Consider the following 27842-nt stretch of genomic DNA (forward strand, 5'->3'; position numbering starts at 1 on the left):
GCTGAATCAACAAAGACTTTTACTGTTTGCAGTAAGCAACATGCAGCCGCTGTCCTTGAGCAAGGCGTGGTCCAGTGGGGGTGAGCAGGTAAAAATGAATAGCTCGTTACAACACACTGCGAGGCTAGCTGAAGCGTGAAAGGGGGTGAGGGGGTCTACAGAGGAGGCAGACCTCAGCCAGTCTGGAGGGATTTGGGACAGTGCCCTGGAAGGGTGATTTATTTATGAGAGGATCCCTAAGGCCTGGCACCTGGTAGGTACCCACAAACTGTGAGGTAAGTGCTCCACTCGGTTGCATCACCCCCTTTTATATGGAGGGTCTCACTGAAATGGTCCCCCTCACCTGGCTCAAGGCAGAGCCGGTATTTGGGTTGCTGGAGAGCAGAGGGGCACGTTAGGGGATGGCCCAAGCTCTCCCTAGAGTCTTCATGAGCTCCATCCTGACGCAGCCCTGAACATTCTGGGGAAGAAAGATACTGGCAGCACGTGGCTCACACAGTGCCCCCCCCAACCAACACACACACTCACGGTTCCAGTTTGGGGGCACCCTGGAGTGAAGGCGGCCCCTCCATTTCTCTGGAAGGCTCAGTTAAACCCCCTCCGAACTTCTGTACCCACCAACCCTTGCCTCGAAGACCTGAAGCCTGGTGGGGCAACATGGAGGCAGGCGGGAGCCATCCTGAGCCAGCACCTCGCCAGTGGTGCGGGTGATAGATGCCGGCGGCTACAGCCCTCTGCAGCATTAATAACCACGTTTAAAAATGGTCTTAATTAGCAACTGCCAACAAGAAGCCCGGTACTAATTCCACCAATAATCGAGGCTTGCGGGGCGCAGACAGGAATGCTAGTGAGGGGATGGATGGCTTGCAGACCCTGTGCATAGCTTGCAGATACCGTGCAGCTGTAGGGTCCAGCAGAGGCCAGCTGAGTGGCTGGAGGGCTGGGAAGAAGGGGGACACTGCCCCCACCGGCTCCCACACCAGGGCTCCTTGACCCCCCACGGCGTAGCCTCCTCAGATGGTGTTGGGACAAAATGAAGCGTGAGGAATTGCAGGGAGGAGGGGAGATCTCTGTCTGCGCCGTCAGAGCCAGAACCCAGACAGCAGCCTGTGGGATGAAGGCGCGCCTGTAAAAGCCCAAGTGAAATGAGCTAGAAGGGGATTGGGAACAAGCCCCGCAGTGTCCCGGAGCCACATTCCTCGCTCTGGGGAGACGGAGATGGATGGTGCTGAGCTGGGGAGGAGGGGACACTAGGGTGGGGGGGGGCATCTTCTCCAGCTGAGGGCTCCCCTGCCAAGACGAGCAGGGTGGGAAAAGCGAACTTAAGAATCCAGCCGATGCCCCAGCACAACAAAGCCCACTTCCTCTCTCAGCCTCAGAGCCAGGATGGGTCTGCTTGGGTCCTGCCCAGGGACCTTCCAAAGACCATCCAGAGCAGGCCCAGAGAGCTCCAGAAATCCAGGCCAGAGAGAGAGAGAGGGCCCCCTTCAGAGCAGGCATCTCTGGTCCAACCTCTTCTGGGGACAACCTGCAAATGTCCTGGAAGATAAGAGGGAGGGTCATGGGAGGAAGGATGTGTTCTGGGGCTCAGGCGGGTGGAGCCTCTAGCCATGTGTGGAGACGTGCAGGGACCTGGGTTTGGCTTCTTTCAGATGTGGCTTTTGGGGTCCCCGGAGGAGTTTCCATGAGGCTGGGCAGCCCCAGGTCAGAATGTTTTGGAGGGTTCCAGGTTGGAGCAGAGACGCAGTGAGGAGTTGGAGGGGGGCCCACTTCCAAAGGTGGGGAGTGGGGGTGGACAGGACTCTGGCTACTTCCCTGGCACCATAAAATGCCTCAGCTCCCAGCCCACATCCCCTGACCCCAACTTTCCTCTTATCTGTCTCCCAAATGCTATCCCAGGAGGCCAGGCTCCACTGCCCGCACTGCACCTCCACCTCCCCAGAGTGGAGTTGCCACGCATGTCGTACCTGGATCTCGTCACAGAGGCCAGGAGGACAGAAGGAAGTGCTCCGTCTTAGTGAAAGCCTGGGCCAAACCAGAAATGAACAGGCCTCTGAGGCAGCACTAGAAGCCCTGCTTCCCGGAAGACTGCCTGCCCTACCAGCGTCTCCTCCCTCCTCTCCCCATTCAACCCTCTCCTGCCTTACTGGAACTGAAAACCTGGACTTCCTGGGACAGTTCTCATTTTGATGTTGCCCCGATTGATTTTGCCCCGAAAACCTTATGAGCCTCAGAAGCATCACTGTTTCAAGGGCCCAGGAACCATCTCTGAAATAGCTCCCACCTGAGTGGCATCAGCCCTTGATCATGAGCCTGTGTGGGAGTTTAGAAAAGGTGGAATCGGGTCCTGCACCTTGCAGAGTCGAAAGCCCAGTTACTGGAGCTCAGCCTGTAAGCACCCAAGAGCAGAGGCCAAGTTCCCAGCTAGAATGGACTCTGCTTCCCGCATAGGGTCCCTTGCCTACTATCCAGTGTTGGGCCAATACCACCTGTTAGATGGGCACAAGCTCCTGGGCTGGGGTAGAGGGATGCACGTTTCACTTGTGGGAGGGGACTTTCTGTGGCAAACCACTCCCCCGCACCTCTACATCACTGGAGAAGTTTCTTTCAGTCCTGCATGGCTAGGGCTTCTCCCAGTAAACGGTGGGCCTTCTTAACTGGTGGTGGCAGCAGAAGGAAGCAGGAAGGAGGCCTGGACTGGGCCTGGGGCTCACGAGTCACAGAGGATCCCTCGGGGGCATCTCTGTCCAGTAACCTGCTTTGGGGAAACTATAAGTATTTCCCTCAAGGTTCTGGAAGGGAACTGGCTCCAGAGACACCTCTGGTCAATGTAATGTGAAAAAATGGATGGAGATGGAGAGGGCAGTTAACAGGTAGGGAGGATGGGAAGAGCATCACCTATAGGCTAGGTTTAACCTCCAAGAGACGAGGCTCAGAAATGAACTGATTTGTGTGAGTGGGGTGCCAAGTTGGGGGCCCACCAAGGTCTGACCCCAAAGTCAAGGCTCTTTGGGGAGAGGAGTAGGTATGGAGGGAACAGGTGACCACCCCTGCCTGGCCCCAAGGCGTGGTTTGGGTCGCCTTCTTCCTTCCTCCCCGGGCTGGCGAACTCCGATCGGCGATCAGACGGCGGCACGGAGACAATAGCGCTCTGTCCCGGGCGGGCGCTCCGGGAAGACAGCTCATCCCTATGCAGGGACGGCCTCCCCCACCCGGGCCTGGCCGCCAGCCTCTTTCAGGCGGTGGAAGCCGGGGCGGCGGCAGAGGGGGATTCTCACAGGCCGTTGGACATTTGCATAGCCCGCTCGCCCGCCCGGAGACATTGGCCCGCATTGTTCCCGGGCGGCGGCGGCAGCGCCGGCGGGCGCACGGGCCGGGGCGCGCGGGGCGGCGCGGAGGACCCGGCTGGGAGCGGGCGGGAGGACCAGACAAAGGAGATGGGGCGCGCAGAGCCGGGCGGGGGAGATCGTGACGGTGGGAGAGAAATATTGGGGTGAGGTGGGGCGGGGGACGCGGCTGCCGAGTTAGTCTGTCCCGGGACCGCCACCGACCCCCACTTCGGACACCCACGCCGTGTCTAATTCCTCCCTGAGCTGGGGCCACCATGCGCCGTGATTTGAATCCCAATAACGGGGCATCTCAGGCCTTCCCCAGGCTATGCAGGTTCAGGGCGCCAGGTCCTCCAGAGGTCAGAGGAGCAGCTCTAGCTCCCGGCCCGGCCCAGGGGGCTCTGGCCACACAGGCACAGAAGCACCCTGAGGCGCGTGGGGAACCTTGGACCTCCCAGCCAGATGTCTGGGCAGGAAGCTCTGTTGTCGCCCACACATACTTGTGCCAAGCCCGTACAGCTCCACCTCCAGAAACCCTTTCCTAATGCCTCTGGCTCTGCTGGCTTGACACTGACCCCAGCGCAGCCAACCTTCCCCATCAGTGGGGCCCTGGGAGGCGAGCAGGGGCCAAGTGTCCTCGTCCATCATTGTCCCCCGAGCTCAGGCACTGGGGCTGGCCAGACGGAGTTCATGAGTGGGCAAGTGTCTGATTGTCCTGCATTGAGAGTGATAATGGCGGTGATCAGAGGGGCTGTCCCTGAGGGGCAGAGGCCTCATTGTCCTGAAGGGGTGAGGAAGGAGCTCCCTTTGCCCCTGTCCCCGCCATCTCCTTGACCTGTTCATTGTCACCCTGTCAACCCAGCCTGAATGGATGGGCCACCGTGTGGGGAACCAATGGTGCTGAGGCAGGGGCTACAGGAAAGATGGGGGAGGGGCTTAGCCTTGGTGAAGCAGAGAGGCTCCAAGGATACCTGCCTTCCCTGCCCTCTGAGCTCCCTGCCTGAAAGCAGTAATGGGACGATCACCCCCCAGACCCAAACCAGTAATGATGGCTCGGTCCATCATTTGGACCGAACAATCTATGGACTGCCCGCCAGGGTGCTAGGCACTGCAGGAAAAGCTGGGGGAGGGAGAGGAGGAAATGCAGAGGGAAAAACCAAAGGCCTGGTTTAGGAGAGTTCAGTCCAGGACAGAGTCCCCTGAGCCATGAAGCCAGGGTGCTGTATCTTTTTTTTTTTTTTTTTTTTGGTGGTACGCGGGCCTCTCACTGTCGTGGCCTCTCCCGTTGCGGAGCACAGGCTCCGGACGCGCAGGCTCAGCGGCCACGGCTCACGGGCCCAGCTGCTCCGCGGCATGTGGGATCTTCCCGGACCGGGGCACGAACCTGTGTCCCCTGCATCGGCAGGCGGACTCTCAACCACTGCGCCACCAGGGAAGCTCTAGGGTGCTGTATCTTGCAGTAGAGCTCAGCAGCGTCTCCCAGGCCGTGAGAGGCTTTATGGGGGTGATGGAGCCTGAACTATCTGGTTCGGGGATATTCAGGGCCATCTCTTGTCGGGCAGCCATCACCCTTTCTCAGGGATCTCTTGGTGGGCCACCCTAGGAACTGTAGCCTTTCCTCCCTTAGAAGCTGGCTGGGTAATTGCCCTCTCCCAGGGAGGGTTCAGTTGTCACTTCTCCAGGAAGCCTCCCTGGATTGAGATGGTAGCAATGACCAGCCTAGGCTAGAGCAGCCCCTTTCTGTCAAGCCTGGAGGAGAGTTGGTTGTGGTCAAGAAAGAACCAGAGTAGAAGGAAAGGATCAAGTGGGAAAATGTTGGTGGTATGCGTAATAAATGAATACTCGTAGCCTTTCCCACCCAGGATAAGCAAGGGCAGGGAGGGTCTTATCCTTAAGTCTCTCCTTCCTAGAAGTCTTTCAGATCTCTGTTTGAGGACTGCTCAGAGAGCTCAGGGGCAGAACAGGTCAGCTGGCTGTACCTGGATCCATGCAGAGGCAGAGCCATGGCTCTGCAGGGTGAAATGGGGGATGGGCCTCTGCTTGCCCAGACTCCCTCCCAGCAGGGGCTGACAGGACAGGGTACCTTTTTGCAATCTCAGCAGTCATCCTGCCTCAGCACAAGGATCTCCCTCCAACATACCTACCCCAGCCAGCAATGGTCAGGGGAGGCTGTGGAGGAAGGAGGGGAGCTCAAGGGGAGGGATATACCAAATATATTTGGGCCACATGGGCAGGCGTGGTCCCCATGGGGCACTTCTCTCTCAACCTCCCTCCTTGTTCCTCAGCTTTTCTTCAACTCTGTGCTTGACCTCTTTCCCCAGCCAGACTCAGTCCCTTCAGCTACAGTGAGGATGGAGCCTTGTGGGGGCACCTTTTGCCCCTGTCCCAGAACTAGGCCTCAGCAATCCCTCCTTGGGTTCCTACGTGTGCATGGGTTTTGGTTTTGAGAAAGAGGTCTCTAGTCATGCTCACTCCTGCCAGAAGGGAAGAGCAGGAGAGGGCAGAGGGGGGTCCCAGTACTTCAGGGCTGGGAAAGGAGCTCTGGTCTACTGGCAGGATGGATTCTCTGTTGAATGAGAGATCTGGAATGACATGTGGTGGGGACTGGGAGCTCAGAAAAGTCTTGTGGCATGAATAGTGAGGACCAGAGCTGAAGCAGACAGGGATGCCGTTAGGCTGTAGGAAGGACTTCCCATTCTTGGTAGAGGATGGAGGGGCAAGAAAGGCCGCATCTTCCTCTGCTGGGTCTGGAGCGCCCTCTGGTGATCAGATGGCTTCGGGCTGACGGAAGCCCCATTCTCTGCAGCAACTCATTTGCCCTTCCTAGTCCCCACTCCTCAGACTCGGGACAGGGACATAAGTTGGTGCCTGGGGGCTGGCTGCTTCGAGCTTCTGAGGAGTTAGTGGCAAAGAACTCCTTATGCCCCTCTTAGTCCCAGCAGGGGCCCTCTTCCTACTCTGTTCAGTGGCCACCCAAGTTGAGGGTCAGAGTGGCAGCCGTTCTGGAATAGGAAGAGCTCTCCAGGAGCCTGAGCTGTCTGTCCTATAACAAACACACACTTGGCTGCAGGAGAATGAGCTTCCTGTCTCTGGAGGCAGGTAAGCCCAGTCTGGGCATCCACCTAGCAGAACACGGCATCCCAGGGCGAGTTCCATGGACCCAGGGAGGCAGGATATTGTCACCACTAAGGTCCTTTCTCACCCGAGGTTCCAAAATTGTGAGTTAGATGGTAGGAGGAGCCCCCCAAATTCCAAGTGCACAAAAAAAGGAGTGAGAGTCCTCGGTGACCGTGGTATTTATCACCTTCAGGCCCTGGCTCAGGCTTCACTGTAACGGAGTGATGCTGGTCCAGTGGATCAGCAGTCACTTGGGTGCCTCACTTGCAGGGCGTGGGGCGGTGGGGTGGGGCTGTGTGAGGCTCTCCCCTCACCACACTAGTTACAGCCCCTTCCCCAATGCTGCCTATGGTAAGGAGGCTCCTTCCGGCTCCTGTCTTCTTTCTTGCAGCAGAAGTGATGGGAACTAGAAAAGAAAAGCTTCCCAACGGTAGCCAGCCATCATATTCTAAAAGGAGAGCGTCCTTTCAAGTCCTGGAAGCAAGTTAGGCCCGAGTCTCCAGTTCCTCTGCCCTCAGAGGTCCCTGGGCTAAATCCTCATGCTCCCCAGGCACCTGGAGGGCAAGGATGGAGGAGCAGGTGAAGGGGCAGCTCCAGGGGGCTGGAGACCACAGCTCAGGGAGGGACCCCAGAGGAGAAGAGACAAGCGAGGAAGGAAAGAGGCACGTTGGATCAGAGGAGGTGCGGCAGGGAAGGGAAGGTTGGAGGGTGAGAGAGCCCCATGGGCCTGAGGGGCTGCAACCACATCTCACCTCCCAGTAAACCTGGTCCTCGTAGCACTGGGAGTCTGGCGGGGAGTCCAAGAAGGGCAGCCGCAGCAGGAGCCCTGGTGGCAGTAGGGGATCATGTGTGAGGCTTTTTGCCAACCCCATGGGGGAGACTGCCACTCAATACCACCGGGCACAGAGGAGCCAGGAGGCATGAAGTCAACGCGATGCCCGGCACAGGCATATCACAGTGGTATTTATCGAGCACCGACTTTTGCTAGGCCCTATGCAAAGTGCTTGACGTGCATTGCCCTCCTTAAGCAACCACAGCAATCCTGCAAGGTGAATATGATCCCTCTGTTACAGAGAAGGGGGCCAAGGCTTAAAGAAGTTAAATAACTTATTCAAGTTGGCACAGTTGGGAACGGACCAAACAGTGAGTCTGTCATGAACCACAGCTCATAAGCCTTCTGTGGCCGCCTATCCAGGAGGGGTGCAGGAAGTGTTTATTGAGTAAGTAAGTAATTAAATGAATGAATGAGCTGCACCTTGTTTGAGAATGAAAATCTCAGGGTGGGAGCAGGAGGGTGGGGATACTCAATCAGACGTTTTCTTCTGAAGGCCAAAAGGACTAAGGCCAGATATCAGGAAGGACTGCCTGACCTGGCGTCAGTGGGCAGGCTGCCTCTGTGGAAGGTTTTTGTGCTCCAGTCTAGTGATGAGACAGGCAGGGCTCTTCCCTCCCTGCCCCTAGCCCTACACGCTTCAGGGCCTCAGCCTGAGGTTGGGCTGCCCTCTAGTGGGCAGAGGGAGCAGCACAGGGAAGCCACAGAGGAGAGGGATCTGTCAGCCCCTAGCAGGCTTCCCACCTTCCCTTGGCATCGGAAGGGAGCAAGTACCCACTTTGTCCTACTTATCTGGAGGAAGTTACCCCTTAAATGTACAACCCCACCCTGCACCTGGCACAAAGTAGGCGCTCAACAGATACCTGTGAGTAAATGAATGGCAGGGGGATGGGATGAAATGGCCCTTCCTCCAGAGAAACCCCCTCCTCTGTCTTCTGCCCTCCCTGGAGCTCCTCACAACGCCCATCCCCCCCCTCCCCCCCAGGCCAAGGTCACTCACCTCCGAGGCTCCCACCCACAGAGGCAAATATCAGTGTGACAAACAGTCCGAAGAGCTGGTGCATGGCCTGAGACGTCGCGCTGCGCTGCCCCTTGGCTAGGAGTGGAAACACGCTCTCAAGGCTGTGGGGAGGGGAGAGTGGGGGGAGACAGGGATGGAGCATGGAGCCAGGGCTGGTCAGTGCATCAGTGCACTGCACCGCTTCCTGCAGCGGCCAAAAGGGCCTCAAGGGAGCTGCCAGGCTGAGTCACCTCCGGGCCTTTGCTCCAGTCAGGCCCATAGCCTGGAACACCCTCCCACCTCCCGTGTGCCAGCAACACCCTCACACCTTTCAAGGCTCACTTTGAGGGTCACTTTTGCCTGCCCTCTTTTCTGAGCCCTGATGTGCAAAAGTCTATCCTAAGGGTCAGTATCTCTTTCCTGACCCTTTAGTAATAACACTATTGAAATCATTTGTTCAATGACCCTCTGCTGCACTTGAGTGAGGACCAAGAAGGCAGTCCCCAGTCTTGTTCACTCCAGTTTCTTCAGCTCCCAGGAGGTAGAGGAATGAATGAATGAATGAATGAAAGAAAATAGACAGCTTTTTCTTGTTGGTCCACAATAGGAGGAAGAGAGTGAGGGACTTAGTTCAAGGGGGATAACGATTCCACTGGGGATGGGGGGTGAGGGTGGGGAGAACTCACCCATCTCCGTAAGCTTCATGGGTGGCCAGCCCAGCCACAAGGACCCCCAAGAGCGCTCCCAGGACCCCAGGCATCCCGTGGAGGTTGTGGACACCGCACGTGTCTTGGACTTTGAGTTTTGACTCAAGGGTGGGCTGGAGAACAGGACAACAATAATGAGTCTCGTGTGCACTCCGAAGACCCCCTCTTCTGCCCAGGGCCCAAGAGGCATCTGTACCGTGAAGAACTTGTACCCCAGTGTGGAGACGGTCCCAGCCAGGAAGCCAGCTACCAGAGCCCCAAAGGGTGTCAGCATCATTTCAGCCGATGTCCCCACCACAACCCCTCCGGCCAGTGCGGCATTCTGGATGTGGACCTAAGGGAGCACAGAAGAACAAGGCGTTGGAGGCCCTTTCAGATCGTCACACCCACACCCAACCCAACCCCGCCCACCACAGTGGCACCTACTGCTTCTGAAGTCCCCCCACCATCTAACCCTCTAACTCTCCTGCTATCCTGTCATCACCTCATGCTCTGACCCAACGCCTCCAGTGCAGATGGAGCCCCCTGTGCCTGTGCCGTTACCTGTTCCCCTGGAGAATCCTCCTTGCAGGGTCTCCGATCTCTCCCCCACCTCCCGGTCCCTCCCTCTGCCTCTCCCAAGCCTCTCCCCCATACCATGTCCAGCCGCCCATCCCTCCCAACAAGGGCTGACAAGGCGAAGGTGCTGAGGGTGCTGGCAGTCAAGGAGTAGTACGTGTTGAGAGCCGACCGATGCTGCCCATCCCCCAGCGCAGTGGGTGCAGAGTTGAAACTAGGCCAGAAGATCCATAGGAAGATGGTCCCTAAACGGTGGGCAGGCAGGCAGAATGCGAGGAAGGAGGTGACTCCCCCACAAGGCACAAGCTGTGTAACTGCACTCAAGTCACCTACCCTCAGCAGCCTCAGTTTTCTCACCTGTAAAGTGGGGATAGTGATACCCACTTTATAAAGGGAGGACTAAATGAGGTGATACATCCCAAGTGCATAGCGCATGGCCTAGCCAGTACTAAATGTTCAACAAATGGTAGCTATCGCAGGGTACTGGCACAAAAGGGAGCTCCTTGATTGAAAACCACAGGGGGTTGAGATTTTTTAAGTATCAGAAAAGGAAAGAAAAAAAAGGCAAAGGGCACCACATGTCAGGCACTAATCTGGTACTTGATATACATAAGAGGAAAATCACTTGTTTTATAACCTCAACTGCCCTCTGGAGAGGGTGGGCCCTGCCGTGAGCACCGATGGGCTGGGCCTGCGCATCTGGGGTAAGGACATATGCTCTGCTTGCGGGTCCCAGGTCAGTCCTGGAGGGAGAGGGGGAGGGGCCAAGGGCAGGTGAAGGGGAGCTGGGGACCCGGTAGGGTAGGGTCAGCAGAGCAAAGAGGCTTGAGAGACTGCCCCTTAGTCCTGAGTGGTCCTTGGGGTGCGATGTAACTTCTGCACCTCCACAGTCTGATTAAAATCTACCACACATACACATGCGTCTTCTGAGAAGAGTTTTGGGAGGAATCAAGGAAGAGGTCAGTTTTCCTGTCTGGAAGAAGCTGGGAGGCAGAGGAGATCTGAGAATGTGAGCCTTGCAGGAAAGCACAGACATCTTGGCGAAGCCTTTGGACTTCAAGCTAAACTTATCTGAGTCTCAAAGGGCAAGGAGGCCTCAGCTGACCTAGGATTCCACATGCTCTATTTCACAACAAACCCAGAGGTGAGCAAGAAATACAAAACGAGTCTCTTTTTAATGTAAGAATGGGCACTTCGGTCACTACTCAATACTACCCTCAAAAACATAAAATAAGGCTTCCTTGGTGGCGCAGTGGTTGAGAGTCCGCCTGCCGATGCAGGGGACACGGGTTCGTGCCCCGGTCCGGGAGGATCCCACATGCCGCGGAGCAGCTGGGCCCATGAGCCATGGCCGCTGAGCCTGCGCGTCCGGAGCCTGTGCTCCGCAACAGGAGAGGCCCGTGTACCGCAAAAAAAAACCAAAAAAACAAAAAAACATAAAATATGGATTTCCTTTCCTGACTCATTAGTGAACAAAGAGAGAGGAGCAGAGGCCAAGGCGGAGGTATGCGCTTAGGAGAAACAGGTGGTGATGATGGGGCTTGCGGGTCAGACCCTACTGCTCGCCGGCGTGACCTACGACCTCTCCTCCTCCCCCTTGAGAGTGCAGGGGCTTCCAGGAAATCCCCTGAGAGGACGTGACCTCAGGAGGGGGGACGCAGCCCCAGGGACAAAAGCCTGGAGGTTAGAGATGGGGAGAAGCTGAGTCTGGCTGGAGAGAGAGCGTGGGGAGAGTGAGTGGGGAGGGGGCAAGGGGGGGAGGAGTAGCCAAGATCCTGCAGGGGTGGGTGCGCCAGGCTGAGGAGTCTGGTATCTAACTGTCGGTAGTGGGAACACTGGAGGTCTTCAACAGAGATTGGTGCCCTCAGACTTCGATTGAGAAAGGCCCCTAGGATGGATCTCAGGGCATGTGCATACCCCAGTGCTGAGTTCTAAGAACCTGTCATAAAACTACTGAGAACGGTGAGCACGGATTCCCGGGGCTCTGGTGGAAGAATCCGAGTTGGAAGGGAGTTCCCAGCCAGAGCCCCAAGGAGTCTAGGTGGCACCCCAAGACCAGGCCTGGAGATGAACCGGCCCCATACCCACCACACCTCAGCAGGCCTCACCAATCATGGCAAAGAGGTCCGAATGGTAGACGGAGCCCTGGCGATGCTTGCTCTTCTCCAGCTGGGGTCTATAGAGGACTCTGGAGAGGACCAGCCCGAAGTAGGCACCAAAAGCGTGAATAGTCATGGAGCCTCCTGCATCCTTCACCTGGGGAGGTGGAGCTGAGGTGGAGGGGCAGCCCCTCGCCCCTGCCCCTACCCCACGCCCTCCCTGCTCAGGGCCTGGCCCTGGCCACTCCCACTCCTCACCCCATCCCCATCCAGACTCACCCTGAGGAGACTAAGGAGCACAAACTCGTTGAGGCCAAACAGCACCACCTCCAGCAGGGCCATGAGCAGAAGCTGAGCCGGCCCAGTCTTGCCCAGTATGGCACCAAAGGAGATGAGCACAGCCCCAGCGCAGAAGTCAGCATTGATCATGCTGGGGGGTTGGGATGGGGAGGGTGAGAGGGGGTTGCAAGTGAGGGCAGCCCTGGGGGGTGGGGGGAGGGGAGGAGGCAATGAGCCTACCCACCTAAGCTCTTCCCTGGTAGGCAGGAAGGTATCACCTTGCCTTTTTTGTGGATGCGGAAACAGAGTCTCAGGGAGGTTCTGGGCCTTAGCAAACAAAGCCCACAACAGGTGGAAGAACCAGATCTTGAATCAAGAGCTCCTCTGAACCCTGCCCTTTTCCATGACACTATCTATCCTCCCAACATCTCTTGGGTAATAAGGGGCCTAAAGAAATGGGGAGGTGCGGCTCGAGGATGGGAGAAGAAATCAGGCAACAGAATAGGCAGGGCACCTAAAAGAAATCAACGGATGGGTCAAAAACCTGGGTCAGGGAGCAGACTTGAGGGACTGGGTTTGAGCTGGGTCCCTTGGACAGGGGCCTCCCAGGTAGACCTGAAGGGAGCCAGGGTGGCTGCCACTGCCCACCTCTCTACGCCTACATGGATGTGGCCATGGTGGAAGGAGTGGAAGAACCCCTGGACGAGTGTGGACCACTGCAGGGCAAAGGCGGCCGAGAGGAAGGTGAAGCCCACGCTGCTGAAGCCGTAGCGCTGCAGGAAGACCATGAGGAAGCCGAAGCCCACGAAGATCATGGTGTGTACATCCTGGAAGCCTGCAGGGTGGAGGGGGCATTCAGGGCTGCTCAGGCTGCCACCCATCCACCAATCAGCCATCCTGCCAGCGCCCCCAGCTCTCACAAGCCAGGGCCGCCCTGAGGCTGGAGCCGAGCCTATAAAACTCCCTGGGCATGGCCGGCCTCCCAGCCCGGATCCGCCATGCAGAGCTGGCCAGCTTGGAGCAGTGGGACCCAGACCATCCCTGCTGTCGCCAGGTCAGAGCAAGAGAGTAGAGCCTTCCGCTCTCTTCTCTGCCCCACTCATTTGCCCTATCCCTGGGTTGCTTACAACCAGTGAAAAGTCCAACCTTTCCTGTGTTCTTTCCTGGCGCAGTCCCTGCCCTCTGTGCTGGAAATTCTCTTCCCCTGCCGGGTTTTCTTAAATTTTCCCTTTCTGTCGGAAGTCCTTCTTGATGTCTACCCTCCATTCCTCATACTTCAGAATCTATACCTCTCCATTTTCAGGATTTTAAATTTTATAAATTAATTTACAAAAATAACTTTAAATTGTTAACAGAGATTATCTCAGAGAAAAGAAATTGAAGGGAGGGGGCAGGGCTGCTGAGCTGTACAACTCTGGAGCAAATAATGCCCCCTGGAGGTGTGCAATATGGCCACTCCGGGAAGGAGGATTTTACCCTATAGTTTGTTTCTTTCTATACTTTGAATGTTTTAATTTTATAGATGAATCACGAATTTTTTTAAGTGTCGGTGGGGTTTCTGGGCAGGGAGATTTGGGGTCTTTTCTGTTTGCTTTCTATTCTGTGTAAAAAGATCTAAAATAATAAACAGTAATAGTGAAAATGAGATAAATACAACAGTTTGCTTTTGTATTAGTTTGTTCTGTACCCCTCCCCCCATCTACTTGTAAATAGGGTTTGAAACACAAGCTACTATGATGTTCAGCCAGTGCATCTGGTCCTGTTTCCTTCGTCTTGGGTCTATGTATCCATAATGCTGTGCTATCTTTGGCTTTAATTGAGAAATACTAGAGAAACACTTGAGTGCATTATTGCATTTGTTGTAAATAACTTACTGAGAAACAGGGTCAACCACGACCATAAACTCTCCTTTCATAGCTCCATGTGAGAAATTTCTCCTGGAACTTAGTACTAGGAAATGTCATTTCCCCTGAGGAACCAGGAGCTGGTTTGCTTTCCCTCATTCATGTGATAGATGTTTACTAAGCAGTCATGCACCAGGCTCTGCGAATGTAGAGCTGTCGGTGGAGGACAGCCATCAAAGGATCAAAGAATCACATTTGTGAGCCTTCCTTGATTCTGATGAGAACACATAACTGACCATATTACCCCTTTTTCCTAGCTGCCTGGAAGCTCAGAGCTACAGGAATTTCAACTATAACAACTGTAGGCCTTCACAGTGTTCCTTATTTGTGCACTGCTTCTATACTTTTCTTATTCACGTTTTTGTTGTAAATGATCGCGTGTCTTGTACAAAGAGGCAGACCACAAAGAAAGAAAATCACAATCACCTTTTTTGTTTAAAGGTGAAGGACCAACAAGCCAAAAATTTATTACTGAACTTTAGAATGTAATCAACGACTTTGAGAGAAGCAAATTTTTCTGCTTGTGTGTGTGTGTGTGTGTGTGTGTGTGTGTGTGTGTGTGTGCTGTGTACGGGCTGATAGGAAATGAGTTTGCAAGCCCTTGGCAGAGGGTGGGGTGCATGTTGGAACTGGAGGTCTACAGCTCAGCTGCCAGCCCCAGTGGCCAAGTGGGTGAGGGTCTGGAGGTCCGCTGGCCTCACTAAATGTCCCCACCACTGTGCCACTTTTCCAGCCCAACTCACTCCCCAAATCACCCAGATCTCTCTTCCCTCTCAGATCTTAAAACCCAACAGAAAAGGAGAGTATCTTTTAGAACTCAGCCCGAAGCCTTAGTTCTTTTAGCCTCACGGCCTGACTTGTTTTCTCCTTGTGCAAACAGTAAAGGGGGTGCCAGGTCTGTCCTTTTGCCCAAGGATAACAAAGCAACAAAAGGGGCTGGGTCATGCCCATTTCATGCCGAAACCGCTCTAGAACTTGTCTTAAATGGCGATAATATTTACATCTCCCACCCCGGGTTTGTTTGGAATCAAAACTCAATCCCTTGGCCTTTCACCTGGAGTCTAAACATCAAGAAATCTCCTTTACTCATTCCACTCTGTGGAACATTCCACACAGACATTCTCCATGGACTGTGGTGGGTAAGGGGCTATTCCAGCTGGAGGCAGGGGCATAGATGAGATGACCCCTCAACATTCCCTTCAGGGGATCCCTGGGTTGGGCAGGATGGAGCCTGTTTTCCATCATATCCCCACCCCCACCAAACCCATGCACCTCTAGGGCCACCTTTCACCCTCCCTCCTTCCCTTATTGCCCCTCCCCAACCGCACCAGATGACTCCTGAACAAGGTCAGACTGTGGGACAAGGGGACAGTTAAAGCTGGGGCTTTAGCATCTAACAGAGCTGGATTTAAATTCCAGCACCTCCCCCCTCCACTTCTCACCGTGTGATCTTGGACAAGCCACTTAACCTCTCTAAGCCTCAGTTTCCTCATCTGTAAAGTGGGGATATAAAATGTGAGAAGCAGGAAAAAGGGAGTGGTAAGCTGGGGAGGCCATCTGCCCCCACCACTCTACCCCCACGTGCCTTTAAGAGGGCAGATAGGGCTGTATTCTCCTAGAAAAGTCACAAACCACTCTGGTCCCAGTCACTTCCCCCTGCCCCCACCTCAAGAAAATCCTGATTCCGTTTGTCCTAAATCCCTCTCCTTGCAAGTCAGGTCTCAGAGATATATAAAAAGGAACCTGTCCGTATTTTTTCTTAGAATCCTTTCTCATCTTTGCTTCTGTGTCCCCTGTATGCCTAGTCTTTTCCCCTAGTTTCTCCCCTTCTTTCTTTCTCTCTCTCTCTCTTTTTTTTTTATTGGAGTATAGTTGCTTTACATGTTGTATTAGTTTTCCCCCTTTCTTATTTTCCATTACTTGCCTCATAGGATAAGAAGTTTGTAATGTGGGGGAGAGTCTGCAGATGGGGAGTCAAGAGACCCGGTTCTAGGCTGGCTAACTTGCTGTGTGATCTTGGGCAGTCACATGACCTCTCTGGCTCTCTCTCCACATCTGAGAGGAGTGGATCAGATGAGCTCTAAAGGCCCTTCCTATAGAGGTCACAGACAGACACTCAGAGCAGCCACGCATTTGGCATTGGCTAGTCCCACAGCTAAACAACAGCGGCAAAACTCTCTTTCATCTCCCAAATCAAAGGGCAGTGGCTACACCACCCTCTGGCCCTGACCACTTCTCCAGGACACAGGGATAGGTGAAGACTTGGCTCATCAAAGCCCCACGCTCCAGGGACCTCACACCTCCCTCCTCCCCAACCCATCCCTGCACCAGGGTCCCAAGTCCACAGGGATAGAAACCTAGTGCAGAAAAAGAGGTAGGATTCCCACTGCTATTCCTCTTATTGCAATCCAGGGACAGAAAACTGTGCATCCAGGAGAGCCTACCATTGCAGCAGAGGGATGAGAGGTTGGGGGTTTCAGGGAGGACTGTGAAGCAAGCAGGGCTTGGAGGCCTTGAGGCCCATGGGAGAAGCAAATGGGGGTTCATGGCAGGCAGCCAGGTCAGACCCTAGGACAAGAGCTTACTTCTCTCAGCCTGTGGACTGTCCCTGCCCAACTCCCCATCTCTGTGGACAAATGTATGACCCCAAGAGTCTGCCATCCCAGCTCTGTGGCTCTGGCTTTGATTCCAGCATCCATGGCTCACCTCATGCAGCCAGAATTGGGGTGAAATGTGGGGCGGGAGGAGCTGTAGCCCTCCCTCGGCCTAGGGTGGCCGGTATTCTGGCACTTTATACCCAGGTCCAAGCCTCCACCTCACCCTCTCTATCCTCAGCATTGTGAGCTTCATTTTCTTGGGGTTGGGGCTGGGAGAGTGTCAGGTGGGGACACACTGCCACCAGCTCTGCATACAGAAAGTAGGGTAATAACAGCCTGGGATTTTTACAGGAGATTCTCACATTCTGGGCCTCATTTGAATGGATATCCTTCAAATGGAGGCATCTTTCTCCCCATTGCTCAGATGGGGAAAACTGAGGCTTAGAGACCTGGTCAAACATTTGTGATGAAGTCTGGGACATCTGGTCCCAGCTGCCCAGGGCCTGAGTCACAAGGTTGGGTCCCCAATCTTGAGGGAGAGGCTCTGTCCACAACAGGGGGCAGGGGCTTAACCTTCTCCTTCCTGGGCCTTGTCAGCAGGCAGGTGAGCTGTGGTGCTAGGACCTGAGGATGGCTGAGTCCTAGTTCCAGCTCTGTCACTCACATGGTAGGTGATCATGAACAAATCACAACCCCTTTGAGCCTCAGCTTCCTCCTGGGTGAAATGGGCTGCCTTGCCTCCTTCGCAGGGCTGGGGGGCTGCTACTCTGTGATTGGCTGGTGGATAGTTACATCATTTTCTCTCTGGCTCTGGAAGGACCAGCTTTGGGGGACTGGGGAAGAAATGTCTCAGTCCACTAGTCTTGGCTGCCTTCACAGCTAATACCATCACTGCCCCCTGCGCCCCACTCCCTACCTCCCCTGCCCAGATGATTTTTTTCCCTGTGGTCAGGGTGGAGGCCCCAGGAAAGGCAAAGTCTCTGAACAGCCCAGCAAAGCCCAACTAGGCCAACAAGAGAGTAGGTAAAGCTGGGGCTTCAGATCTGGGTTCAAATCCCAGCTCCCTCAATTCTGACAGCAAGACCCTGAACCAGCCACCTAACCTCTCTGAGCCTCAGTTTCCCCATCTTTCCCTACTTCATAGAGTAAGGAGAAAAAATGCATGTGCTGCCCTCAGCATAATACCTGGAACGTGGCAGACGCTAGTGAAAGGGTGTTATTATAATAAATCTGGGGCACCTTAGATCTGGGCATCCAAGTGCTCCCTCCCAAGACATCGGGGGAGCTTAGGGCCTTAGCTCTCCCCGTGCCCTCACCCGCACTCACTTGGGTAGCGAAAGTAAAATTCATTGTCCGCGTTACTGTGGTTGTGCCAGTGCCAGAGGGCAGCGTCGGTTTCATGGTTGTAGCGGACAAAGACCGCAAAGAGGATGGCGGTGGCGCCCTGGAGGAGGAGGCACAGCAGGGGCAGCTGCAGTCGCCGGCCCGCGGTGCGGCGGGGAGACCCGGCCATGGGATAGAGGCTGCGAGTCTCCGTCTCCGGCTAGGGCTCCTGGCGCGCGGCTCTGGGAGACACTCACCGGGCGGGCCGGGTAGGTTTCACTCGAGCCAGACCCCGCCCACTGGAGCCAGGCCCCGCCCACAAGGTGGCTTACCTGCCCGCAGCTCCTGGCTCCAGCCCGGGAGGCGGGGAAGGGTGGGCGGCGTCCCAGGCCTGAGGTGGGGCAAGGAGTGGAAGGCGATGGGGCGTTTGTACCCCCAAGTCCTCTTTCCTTTGGGCCAGCTGACCCTGGCACCGTTCCGGTTGGGACAGGTCCTTGAAAATGACCCTAGAGAGGCGCCCTATGTTCTGCCTGCTGGGGCGCAGCTGCGGGACCGCAGGGGGCGGTGGGGGAGAGGAAGAAGGGAGGGCACCGGCCCCCTCAAACATGCTGTTAGAGAGTGTTTCCCAAAGAATAAGCGGCCTTATAGGCTCAGACTTCCCTGGCCGAACCCCTCCAGGGTTAATACAAGAGAGAGGAGAGGGATTACTCAATCTTTTGCCCAACTGAAAAGGCGATAGGGAACGGAGATAAAGAACAGCCGGCTCTCTAGGCATTGATGATTAACCTGGCCGGGGAGGTCTGAGCCTCAACAGTTGAGTTCCTTACCCCACTCCCAAGCCTCAGCCTCCTCACCCGCGTCTGCATCCCACCATACTTGTAGGTCAGAAGGCTGGACCTGCGAGCAGGCTGGGCAGGGGCCAACTGACACTTGGGTTCCCTGCACGTCCAGTGTGGATATGAGAGGGTCTGGGCTGCCCCAGCAGCTGGAAAGAAGGGAAGCTAGATGGCAGGAGGGTCTTCTCAGTTAAGAGTCAAGAGACCCTTGTTACACAAGCAAGATTTGCATCTGCTGGGGTCCTGGTAAATAGACAACGAGGAGGCAGCTGTTAATTGAGCACTTACTGTGAACCAGGCTTCAGAGATGAACCAGATGACCCCTCCCTCCAGGAGCCAATGTCCAGTTGGGAGAGAGACACTTAGGAGAGAACTAAATTACCACTGGGGTAAATGTGTGACCCTGGGAATCACAGAGGCTCTGGGGGCCTAGAGGAGAGGCTGCAGAACCCACAGGAGTGGGGATGAGGGAGGGGACAAAGATGGAGAATTGCTTCCCGGGAGGTGGTGTCTGAAGGCAGCCTGGAAGGCCAACCTAGAAACTGAGTAAGTGAAGAAAGAAAGAAGAGGAGATGTTTCAAGAAGGGGACCCACATAAGCAGAAACCGTGCACACGTTCACGGTGCTCAGGAACTGAGGCCAGGGGTGGGTATCAGCAGGCAGAGGTACGTGGCCTCTACCCAGTGGGTGCCGGGCCCCTGGAGACCTCTAAACAGATGGAGGACCCTCACATTATTGGTTCTGACTCCCAGAGGCCACAAGGGGCTTCAAAGAGGAAAACGTGAAGGCCAGTGGGGCTGGTGGTGGGGAAGGCCCTCTGTCTACAATGCCCGTAGCCTAACCCCAGCTGTCTGAAGGGGTTGTTGTGTGGGAGGGACTTGTGGGTATTTGCAAAGATGTCTCAGACCTCGGCCTGAAGGAAGAGCTGCCATTCTTAGGGGATGTGGCCTAGGCCCACAGGGACCAGCCACTGCCCAGATCTGATGCAGGGTAGGGCTCCTCCTAGGAATGGGGGTTGCCCCTTCTCAAGAATTGGAAGGGACAGGAGTGACAGGGGTCCCTGACCCTCCTCCTTGCTTCCCCTTCTGCCCTCTCCCCAGTTCACCTCCTCCCTACCTCCCCTCAGGGTCCTGATCCTCTGGCCCAGCATGGGCTCTGGGGTACAGTTGGATTCTAGGTGCCCAGCCAGGCAGGCATGGGAGGGTGGTAGCTGCCTCTGATAGCACTGCTCTACCAGGCTGAGCAGCCTCTCTGGCCTTCGGTGGCCCCTGACCCTGAGACTCTCTCTCACTTCTTGGTCAGCAAGATGGCTGTTTTCTAGCTCCTCTGCAGGTGGTGGCGTGGGGCGGGGGGGAGGAGAAGATGTCTGGTCAGCAGCCTTTGGATAATGATTCTCAGATAATTCAGCATCTGGGTTATCCTCCCAGGTCCAGCCTTCTGCCCCAAAAGTTCAGCCTGCTTCCTGAGCCCTGTTTGGGAGCAGGGGCTGCCCTGGGTTGCACAGGCAGGGACTGGACAGGCCCTTAAGGGGAAGAGTCTTCAAAAGCAGCAGAACGCGAGAGAGAAAGAAGGAGTGAGCTGGGCCTTCCCAGCATCTTCTGGGAGCCTCCACCCTGATGCCAGCCTCCTCCATCTCTATTCACCTGTTGTCTCTCTTAGTCTCTCTGAATTCCTCTGAATCTTTGATTTTCCCTCTCCTCTGTTGCTCATTCATTCATTCAACGAATATTCACTTAGCGTCAACGCTAAGCCAGGTCCTGAGGCTGTGACCTGAGGTTCTAGCCACACGTGTAACATGGTTGGGTCCTGGATGCCTCCAGACCTGGCAGGTGTCAACCCTTTATTTGTTGGATTGTGGGAGGTCTAGAGGGAGCCTCCTAGAAGGGCCAGGATAGCTGGGCCAACCTCTTGAGGGCATACTTGGAGACCTTTGGGGAACTGCTAAGTACCATCTTTATAGGAGGATCTTGTTTTGTTTTGTTTTTTTGCGGTACGCGGGCCTCTCAGTGTTGTGGCCTCTCCCGTTGCAGAGCACAGGCTCCGGATGCGCAGGCCCAGCGGCCATGGCTCACGGGCCCAGCCGCTCCGCGGCATGTGGGATCTTCCCAGACGGGGGCACGAACCCGTGTCCCCTGCATCAGCAGGCGGACTCTCAACCACTGCGCCACCAGGGAAGCCCTGGATCTTGGTATTTTAACAACTAATGGGTACCATCTGGTATCACCCCTGGTCCAACAGAGAGCAAAACCCTGACAGTCCTCCCCTTTTGAGGGTCCCCCTGGCCCACCCGCCCCTTCTGAGGGCTCTCCTGGCAGGCCTACACCTGTGAGGGCTCCCCTGGCCCACCACCCACTATGGAGAATCTCAGTCCATGGTTTTCTTTTGGATTGCCAAGTGCTGTCAGGGCCCCTGGCCCTTCCTCCTGCCTTCTCTGGCCCTGAAAACTCTGATGGAATGGGGGGGCTTCACTTCTCACCCCTTCCTCCACCCCTGACCTCCTCTCAGGGCCCAAACTTTGTCACCAGCTCCCATCCTGCCCGGCCTGGGGTCTGCCCAATCTTTGACCTTCCATCTCCAGTTTCCAGCTGTGACCAGCTGGGCACTTGAGGGTGGCCAAGGGGAACTGGCGTCTGCTGCTTGCCCTGGCCCAGCCTGGCCAGGCTGTCCACGGGGACCAGGGTTTGGGTTACTGAGTAACTCGGGGTTGCTTGGAGCTGTTCTCTACTGGGGTCACCTCCTCCCTATTCTCTGCTCTCTTGGCTCAGGAATCCCCAAAGCCAATTGGGTCCTTTTGCTCCATCAAGCTATCCCCAGTGTTTATGAGGAACAAAAGAGAAAAACAGCAAAGCACCAGAATCAGTAAGACACTTGTTTGTTCATTCCTTCCTTCATTCAATACATCTTTGCTGTGTGACCTCAGCAAATTGTTGAGCTCTCTTTGAGTCTCAGTTTCCTTATCTATAGGAGTAATAATATTCCCTTTGTGGAAGTGTTATGAAGATTACAAATAATTGATGTAGAGCACTGGCATTTTCATAAGCAGTCAACAGATATGGTTATTATTGTTCTGATTGGCTGAGCAGAGAGGGCAAATGGGTTGCTGACTCCAACATACTATGGGCACATGTGCCTCTGGGGACAGGAAAGGATGGAGGGGGCAGACACAGACTTGATGTGTTTTCCTGTCATCGGCTGGAGGCAGTGACCAGCAGAGTCTGGGGCCTAGGACAAGCATATTCAGAAAGGGCCATCAGACCAGCAGCCCCTGTAACACAACTCTTGAATAGAGGAGATTTGGGAGAAGGCAGAGCCTTCATTCATTCAACAAACATATATTGAGCACCTACTGTGTGCCAGACACGGTGCTAGGGGCTGGAGATACAGTGGAACGAGATACATCCCTGGGTGGGGGTGGGAGGTCTATCTGGGGGGGATGCAAGTGAATCAGCAGGCAATCGCATTGCCAAGGTGATAGTGGGGGAGACAGGTCCTACGGGGATCCAACCCATGCTGGGGGTGATCAGCGAAGGCTTCCCAGAGGAAGTGAGGCTTACCATGAGATCTGGCCTAATTTCACAGGTAAGGTGGAACAGGGGGATTCCTTTTTGTCTAACAGTCTGGTATGAAACTAGAAAAAGAAACTATACTAGAGAACTCGTCAGCACTCATTTTCTGGGGATGGAAAATCCCAGACCTCATTTTTTCCCAAAAACCACAGCCACAGTGGCACCATACAAAATATTGTTGTGTTTACATACAGCCAATGGTAAAATCAAATATGGCTTTCTGTCCCCAGAGGCTCACCAAAATAACTTCCATGTAAAACATTGCCAAAATCAGATTACTTGTGTTTGTTAAGGTTTCTTCATCTGTAAAATGAAAATGACAATACCTTGGGGAAAAAGTTTGTCAGAAGGCAGTGATATCAAATTAAAATGTTTTCCACTCATGTAATACATTTTGTTTGCATTCCTGCTATGTGCCAGGTGCTACGCTACGTGCTAGGTTCTGGAGGAATATCCTCCACGTTCCATCACCATCAAACAGAGCAGAATCATGCTCTGTTCTCAGGATGCCAAGATGGATGAGATATAGTCTCAGTTCCCAAGGCCTGACAGCAGCTCTGCTTCAGTGGTGCAATTCTTGCGATCCTGTGGGGGGTCTGTGATCAATTTCTGAACAGTAAAATTCTGAAAGACAGCAAAGAGCAGAAGGTGAGAGTGTGGCCTCAGAATGAGAGGGACAGAGGTCAGAGTCCCAGCTCTGTCCAAAAGAGATTTTGGAGAAGTTGCTTACCATGCCTTGAACCTCAGTTTCCTCATCTGTTACATGGAGATAAGAATAGTAATAACCCCACAGGGGTTGTTGTGAGGATTAAGGTCCACAAATCACGTGACATGTAGTACGTCTTCAATAGTACAGCCATGGTTGTGACTGTTGGTCAGCACTCACAGCCAGGGAAGTCCCTCAGTCCTTAGTTTTAAAAATATAATTGTGTTCGGTTAACTCTCAAGTGCCTGACTGGAGCCACTTAAGAGAAGAGCCAGGGGGGGACCTCCCTGGCTGTCCAGTGATTAGGACTCAGCCCTCACTGCGAGGGCCAGGGTTCCATCCCTGGTCGGGGAACTAAGATCCCACAATCCATGTGGCACAGGCAAAAAAAAAAAAAAAAAGAGACAGAGAGAGAAAAGCTGGGAGGGAATCTAGGGTGCAGTGGAATTGCATCTAGAAATGGGTCAGGCGGAGGTGACAGCAGTTAAAGGGAGCGGGGAGATGAGAAGCCACATCCCCACCCCAGCTTCCCTTCCTCAGTTCTCCTAAGGATTCTGCTGCCGCCACCAAACCAACCAAAACCACACTCCACCCTGGAGAAGCCAGGAAAGCTGGCTCAAGCCCTACTACGTCTCCCTCTGCCAGGAGCTGTTGTTCAGGCATCCTGGTGTTGGACCCTTGCTCTCCTAGGCCAGTCCCATCCTCCCCTCCCCAAAAGTGAGTGACACTTTGTGATGAACACCTCTCTTCTCTGGAAAGGGAGCAGTTGGATAGAAATATTCTTTACATACGACCCAGGACAGGACAATTGTAAAGGTTGGAAGCACATCTTCTCTGCCCCGGGCCTGAAGCAGCCGGGATGGAGGTGGTAAGATGGTTCCATAAGGTTTGACAGGAGCTGCAGAAGAGCGATCAGACTGGGCTGTGATCAGACTCAGCCTCCCTGGGGCACATCTAGGGACGTGGGCTGTCTGCTCTGATCTCCCTCCTGCAGCTCCACCAGTGTACCAAGCTCCTGAGACACAGAGGAGAATGTGGGATCTGAGTCTCTTAATGCTGTTAAGCAAGGTCATGACCATTCAGCCGTTCATTTCGTAGCTATTTATTGAGCCATGCGTTGCAAGGTCAAGCAGGCCCTGCTTTCAACCCTGAGGACCTGGCAGTGAACAAATATGCATCGTCCTTGCCCTCATGGAGCTGCTGTTCTAGTGGGGGAGAAGCACAATAAACACACACAAATAGATACATAAGATGTCACGAGAGGTTTGTTGAAGAAAACAAAGCTGGGCTAGAGGATAGAGTGACAGGGATGCTGCTAGACTGGATTGCTAGGGAAGGCCTCAGGAGGGATGGAAGGAAGTGAGAGGGGATCTTACAGACTGATAGGCCAAGGGAACAGCAAATGCACTGCCCCTGAGGTGGAACAGCAAGGAGTGTGACAAGAGCTCAGTGAGACATGGGGCAGTGCAGGAGGGGTAGCGGGGGCCAGCACACAGACGGCTCAAGGCCCTGGTGAGGAGTTTGGACCTTACCGTAAGGATAACGGGGAGCAATCTGAAGGGTCAAGAGCAGAGAAATAATATGACCTGATGTATTATTTTAAAGGATCCCTCTGGCTGTCTGGGGAGCAAGTAACCAGTCCAGACGCCACTGCTGCAACCCAGGCAAGAGCCGACGGTAGCAGTAACAGTGCAGAAAGCAGTCAGATTCTGGACGTACTGGGTTGGCCCAAAAGAAGTTCGTTCGGGTTTTTCCTTGACGTCTTACGAAAAACCCGAACGAACTTTTTGGTCAGCCCAATATTTGGAAGGTAGAACTGACAAGGTTTACCGAAGGATTGGATATGAGGGGAGAGAGAAAGGAGTTGCTATGGACCGAATTGTGTGCCCTTAAAGTCATACGTCAAAGTGCTAACCCCCAGGGTGACTGTATTTGGAGATGGGGTCTTTGGAAGATAATTCGGTTTAGATGAGGTCATGAGAGTGGCCCCCTCATGATGGGATCAGTGCCCTTATAAGAAGAGACACCAGAGAGCTCCCCCCACCTCTTTTGCTCTCGCTTTCACTCTCGCCCTCTCTGCCAAGTGAGGTCAACAGAAAGAAGGTGGCTGATTGCAAGTCAGGAAGGGAGCTCTCACCAGAAACAGATCATGCTGGCACCCTGATCTCAGACTTCCAGCTTCCAGAACTGTAAGAAAATAAAGCTCTGTTGTTGAAACTCCCAGTCTATGGTGTTTTGTTATGGCAACCTGAGCTGACTAATGTACGAGTCAAGGATGGTACCCAGGTTTCTGACCTGAGCCACTGGTGGCGGGCCCATCTCCAGCAGGGAACCGAGAAGACCCCTCCCAAATGCAGCCTGTTTCTCCCTCCAGGCTGAGAGATTCACTTTCCAGACTCTGTACTTTAGTTCTGGCGGGTAATTAGTTCAGGATCTTACCCGCGTGCCCCTTCTTCAACTAAAACAGGACTTCACCTTCGAGGCCCACCTCAAGTATGATTCCCTGCCTTTGGGCTCCTTGTTGTGTGCTCCCCAAATTAGAGTGCTGGATGCCCCATTGGGATTTATACCTCCACCCCTTCTCTGGACTGGGCCACCTTGAGGGCAACCCCTCTACTGGGCATGGCATGGTCCCCACACCCAATTGCTGACTGAAATATTGGGCTGAAAGGAGACAGGACTTTGACTCCACCAGGGTGAGTCCTTTCCCGCCGCTGGGAGTCCTTTCCAGATCTCCATCCTCGAGGGCCCGCCCTTTCCTACTGCTTCCTCTGCCAGGCCCTCCACCCTGAGACAGCTGGTCAGCTGGCAATGGAGCTAAGTCATCACACCAGTCCCCACCTTCCTCTGCCAACAACACCTTCACCCTAGGCTTGCAGCTCCAGCACTCACAGCTCAAGCCAGTAGCAGGTTAGCTCCCATGGAGGGGGCAGGCCACACCCCTCCATCTCCGTGGGCGTGGGCAGCGATGGTGGACAGGAAAGAGGGGGACCCCGCCCTGTTGGCTGGGCTAGGCTCCCTGGCTGGCTTTCAGTGTGCCCTTCACTGTCCTATCTTCTTAGCCAGATCAGTTTGTAAACAATATTATCCTTCCCACTTACTCATTCAATAAATATTTATCTATTTAAGTATTTCATTTTATTAGCCATTTAAATATGCAGCAAATGGCTACTGAGAGCCAGCTATGTGCCGGGCACTATTCTATGCGTTGGTCACACAGCAACGGGAAAAGCTGTCAAGAACAGGAACAAAAAACCCCTGATTCTTCACTAATGTGAAACTTACTAAAGTTCTTTTTAACTGTATTGTTTTAAAATGTGTCACTACTGGGAGTTCCCTGGTGGTCCAGCGGTTAGGACTCAGCGCTTTCACTGCCGTGGTCCGGTTCAATCCCAGGTTGGGAAACTAAGATCCCGAAAGCCACGCCACGTGGCCAAAGAATAATAATAATAATAAAATGTGTCACTCCTTGAAACTGGTGGTCTGACGGCATCAAACTCCTGTCAAGTGGTTTGCAAATATCAGATGAAAAAACCCAGAAGATCCTGGGTTCAGGAAGGGAGAAGCTGGGCCAGTGGGGTGGAGGAGTGTCTTGGGGAAATGCTCCCAGAGAACTCCTCCAGGGTTCTGAATCTCCCCTTCCGATCTTCATTTTTCCAAGCTCTGGACACACCTGAAGTTCTGGATTCAGTTAGAACTGCCACATCTGAGATGAGCAATAAACAGAGAAGCAGGTTCAGATGAAAACCACAGGAGGATGTTACAGGAACTGGGGCTGCTTTATCTGGGCAATGGAGGTCTGAGATTGCAGGGGCTGTGGATGGCACTATTGGTTCCTGTCTTCACCACGGAATTGGCTTACTAAGTGCTTGGAGAAAGCTGTAGGAGTCAGACCCAGGTTTAGGTACAAGAGCCTTCTAGCACCCAGACCTGCTGCCCTGGGAGGAGACTGGGCTTCCTGCAGCTGGGCAGGTAGCTGGGTAATTCCTGGCAGGAGAATCATAGACACAGAGGGGTAGGGGGCCTAAAGCACACTCACCAGAGCCACTGCGGGAAAGCTGAAAAGGCTCAGCAGATGATTGTGAGAGACCCCGTATGGCAGCACCCACTCCCTCAAGTGAACCATGCTGGCCTGGTGGAGACACTGGATCAGTGTCCCTCTGAATCATTTGGGTTGGGGAAGAAACTCTGAAAAAATACCAGTGCTTGCCCCCACCCCCAGAGACTTTGATTTAATAGGTTTGGGTGGAGTCTCAGCACCAGTATTTTTCTTTTAAAGCTCTCCAGACACTTTCAATGAGTAGCCAGAGGTGAGGATCACTGATCTAGACCAGCACATCAGCCCCCTGCCACCGGGGAGCTCGTTAGAAGGGAGAGGCTGGGAATTCCCTGGTGGCGCAGGGGTTAAGAAACTGCCTGCCAATGCAGGGGACACGGGTTTGATCCCTGGTCCAGGAAGATCCCACATGCCGCGGAGCAGCTAAGCCCGTGCGCCACAACTACTGAGCCCATGTGCCACGACTACTGAAGCCCGGGCGCCTAGAGGCCATGCTCCACAGCAAGAGAAGCCACCACAGTGATAAGCCCGTGGACCACAACGAGGAGTAGCCCCTGCTCGCTGCAACTAGAGGAAGCCCGCGCACAGCAACAAAGACCCAATGCAGCCAAAATTAAATAAATAAATAAATGAAAGGAAGAAAGGAGAGCTCTCAGGATCTGCCCCAGACCTACCGAATCAGAAACTCCAGAAGCGGGGCCAGCAGTCTGCATGGAACAAGCCCTCTGGGTGATTCTGATGCACAACGACGGCCTTTTCTAGCTCTAAGAGTCTCAGAACCTCAGGGAAACAAAGGTCGATAATGGCTTACCCTCTTCACCAAGGATTTGCGTTCATGGTTTAACCTGCTTAGAGAGCAAACCAGTCAAACCAGTCAAACCTGAGATCACAGAATGGTTTCACTTCTTTGTTAGTGTCTCACTTCCTGAAAA

General features: G+C 54.3%; 1 protein-coding gene and 1 non-coding gene across 9 annotated transcripts in view; both read right to left on the minus strand.

Annotated features, from left to right (window-relative positions):
* Positions 1–27755, minus strand: RHBG (Rh family B glycoprotein). Of its 8 annotated transcripts, none has more exons than XM_049695165.1 (11): positions 27585–27755; positions 17749–22771; positions 12570–12756; positions 11922–12072; positions 11652–11799; positions 9622–9788; positions 9182–9319; positions 8965–9098; positions 8279–8400; positions 7199–7272; positions 1–1539 (listed from the first exon to the last, which is right to left on the minus strand). In XM_049695165.1, the coding sequence occupies exons 2-11, from the start codon at positions 17933–17935 to the stop codon at positions 772–774; spliced, it is 2076 nt and encodes a 691-aa protein (XP_049551122.1). In that variant the 5' UTR covers positions 17936–22771; positions 27585–27755; the 3' UTR covers positions 1–771. The 8 variants fall into 8 exon arrangements, with proteins under 8 accessions (XP_049551122.1, XP_049551119.1, XP_049551131.1 ...); XM_049695162.1 differs by having other exon boundaries at positions 11922–12123; XM_049695174.1 differs by lacking the exons at positions 17749–22771; positions 27585–27755 and adding an exon at positions 12166–12435 and having other exon boundaries at positions 12570–12701.
* Positions 1–27842, minus strand: part of LOC105748829 (uncharacterized) — a 51587-nt gene that overhangs the window by 6155 nt on the left and 17590 nt on the right. The gene's annotated exons all lie outside the window — the stretch shown is intronic.

Source organism: Orcinus orca, chromosome 1, assembly GCF_937001465.1.
Source record: "Orcinus orca chromosome 1, mOrcOrc1.1, whole genome shotgun sequence".
NCBI lineage: Eukaryota > Metazoa > Chordata > Mammalia > Artiodactyla > Delphinidae > Orcinus > Orcinus orca.

What these genes read in the sequence shown, in the direction of transcription:
- RHBG (XM_049695162.1), bottom strand. Translation starts at nt 17,935, where the DNA reads ATGGCCGGGTCTCCCCGCCGCACCGCGGGCCGGCGACTGCAGCTGCCC. An exon ending in GGGATGGGCGGCTGGACATG is followed by an intron (nt 9,320 to 9,621) that starts GTATGGGGGAGA and finishes GTGCTCCCTTAG; the next exon opens with GTCCACATCCAGAATGCCGC. An exon ending in TGTGGGTGGGAGCCTCGGAG is followed by an intron (nt 7,273 to 8,278) that starts GTGAGTGACCTT and finishes TACTGCCACCAG; the next exon opens with GGCTCCTGCTGCGGCTGCCC.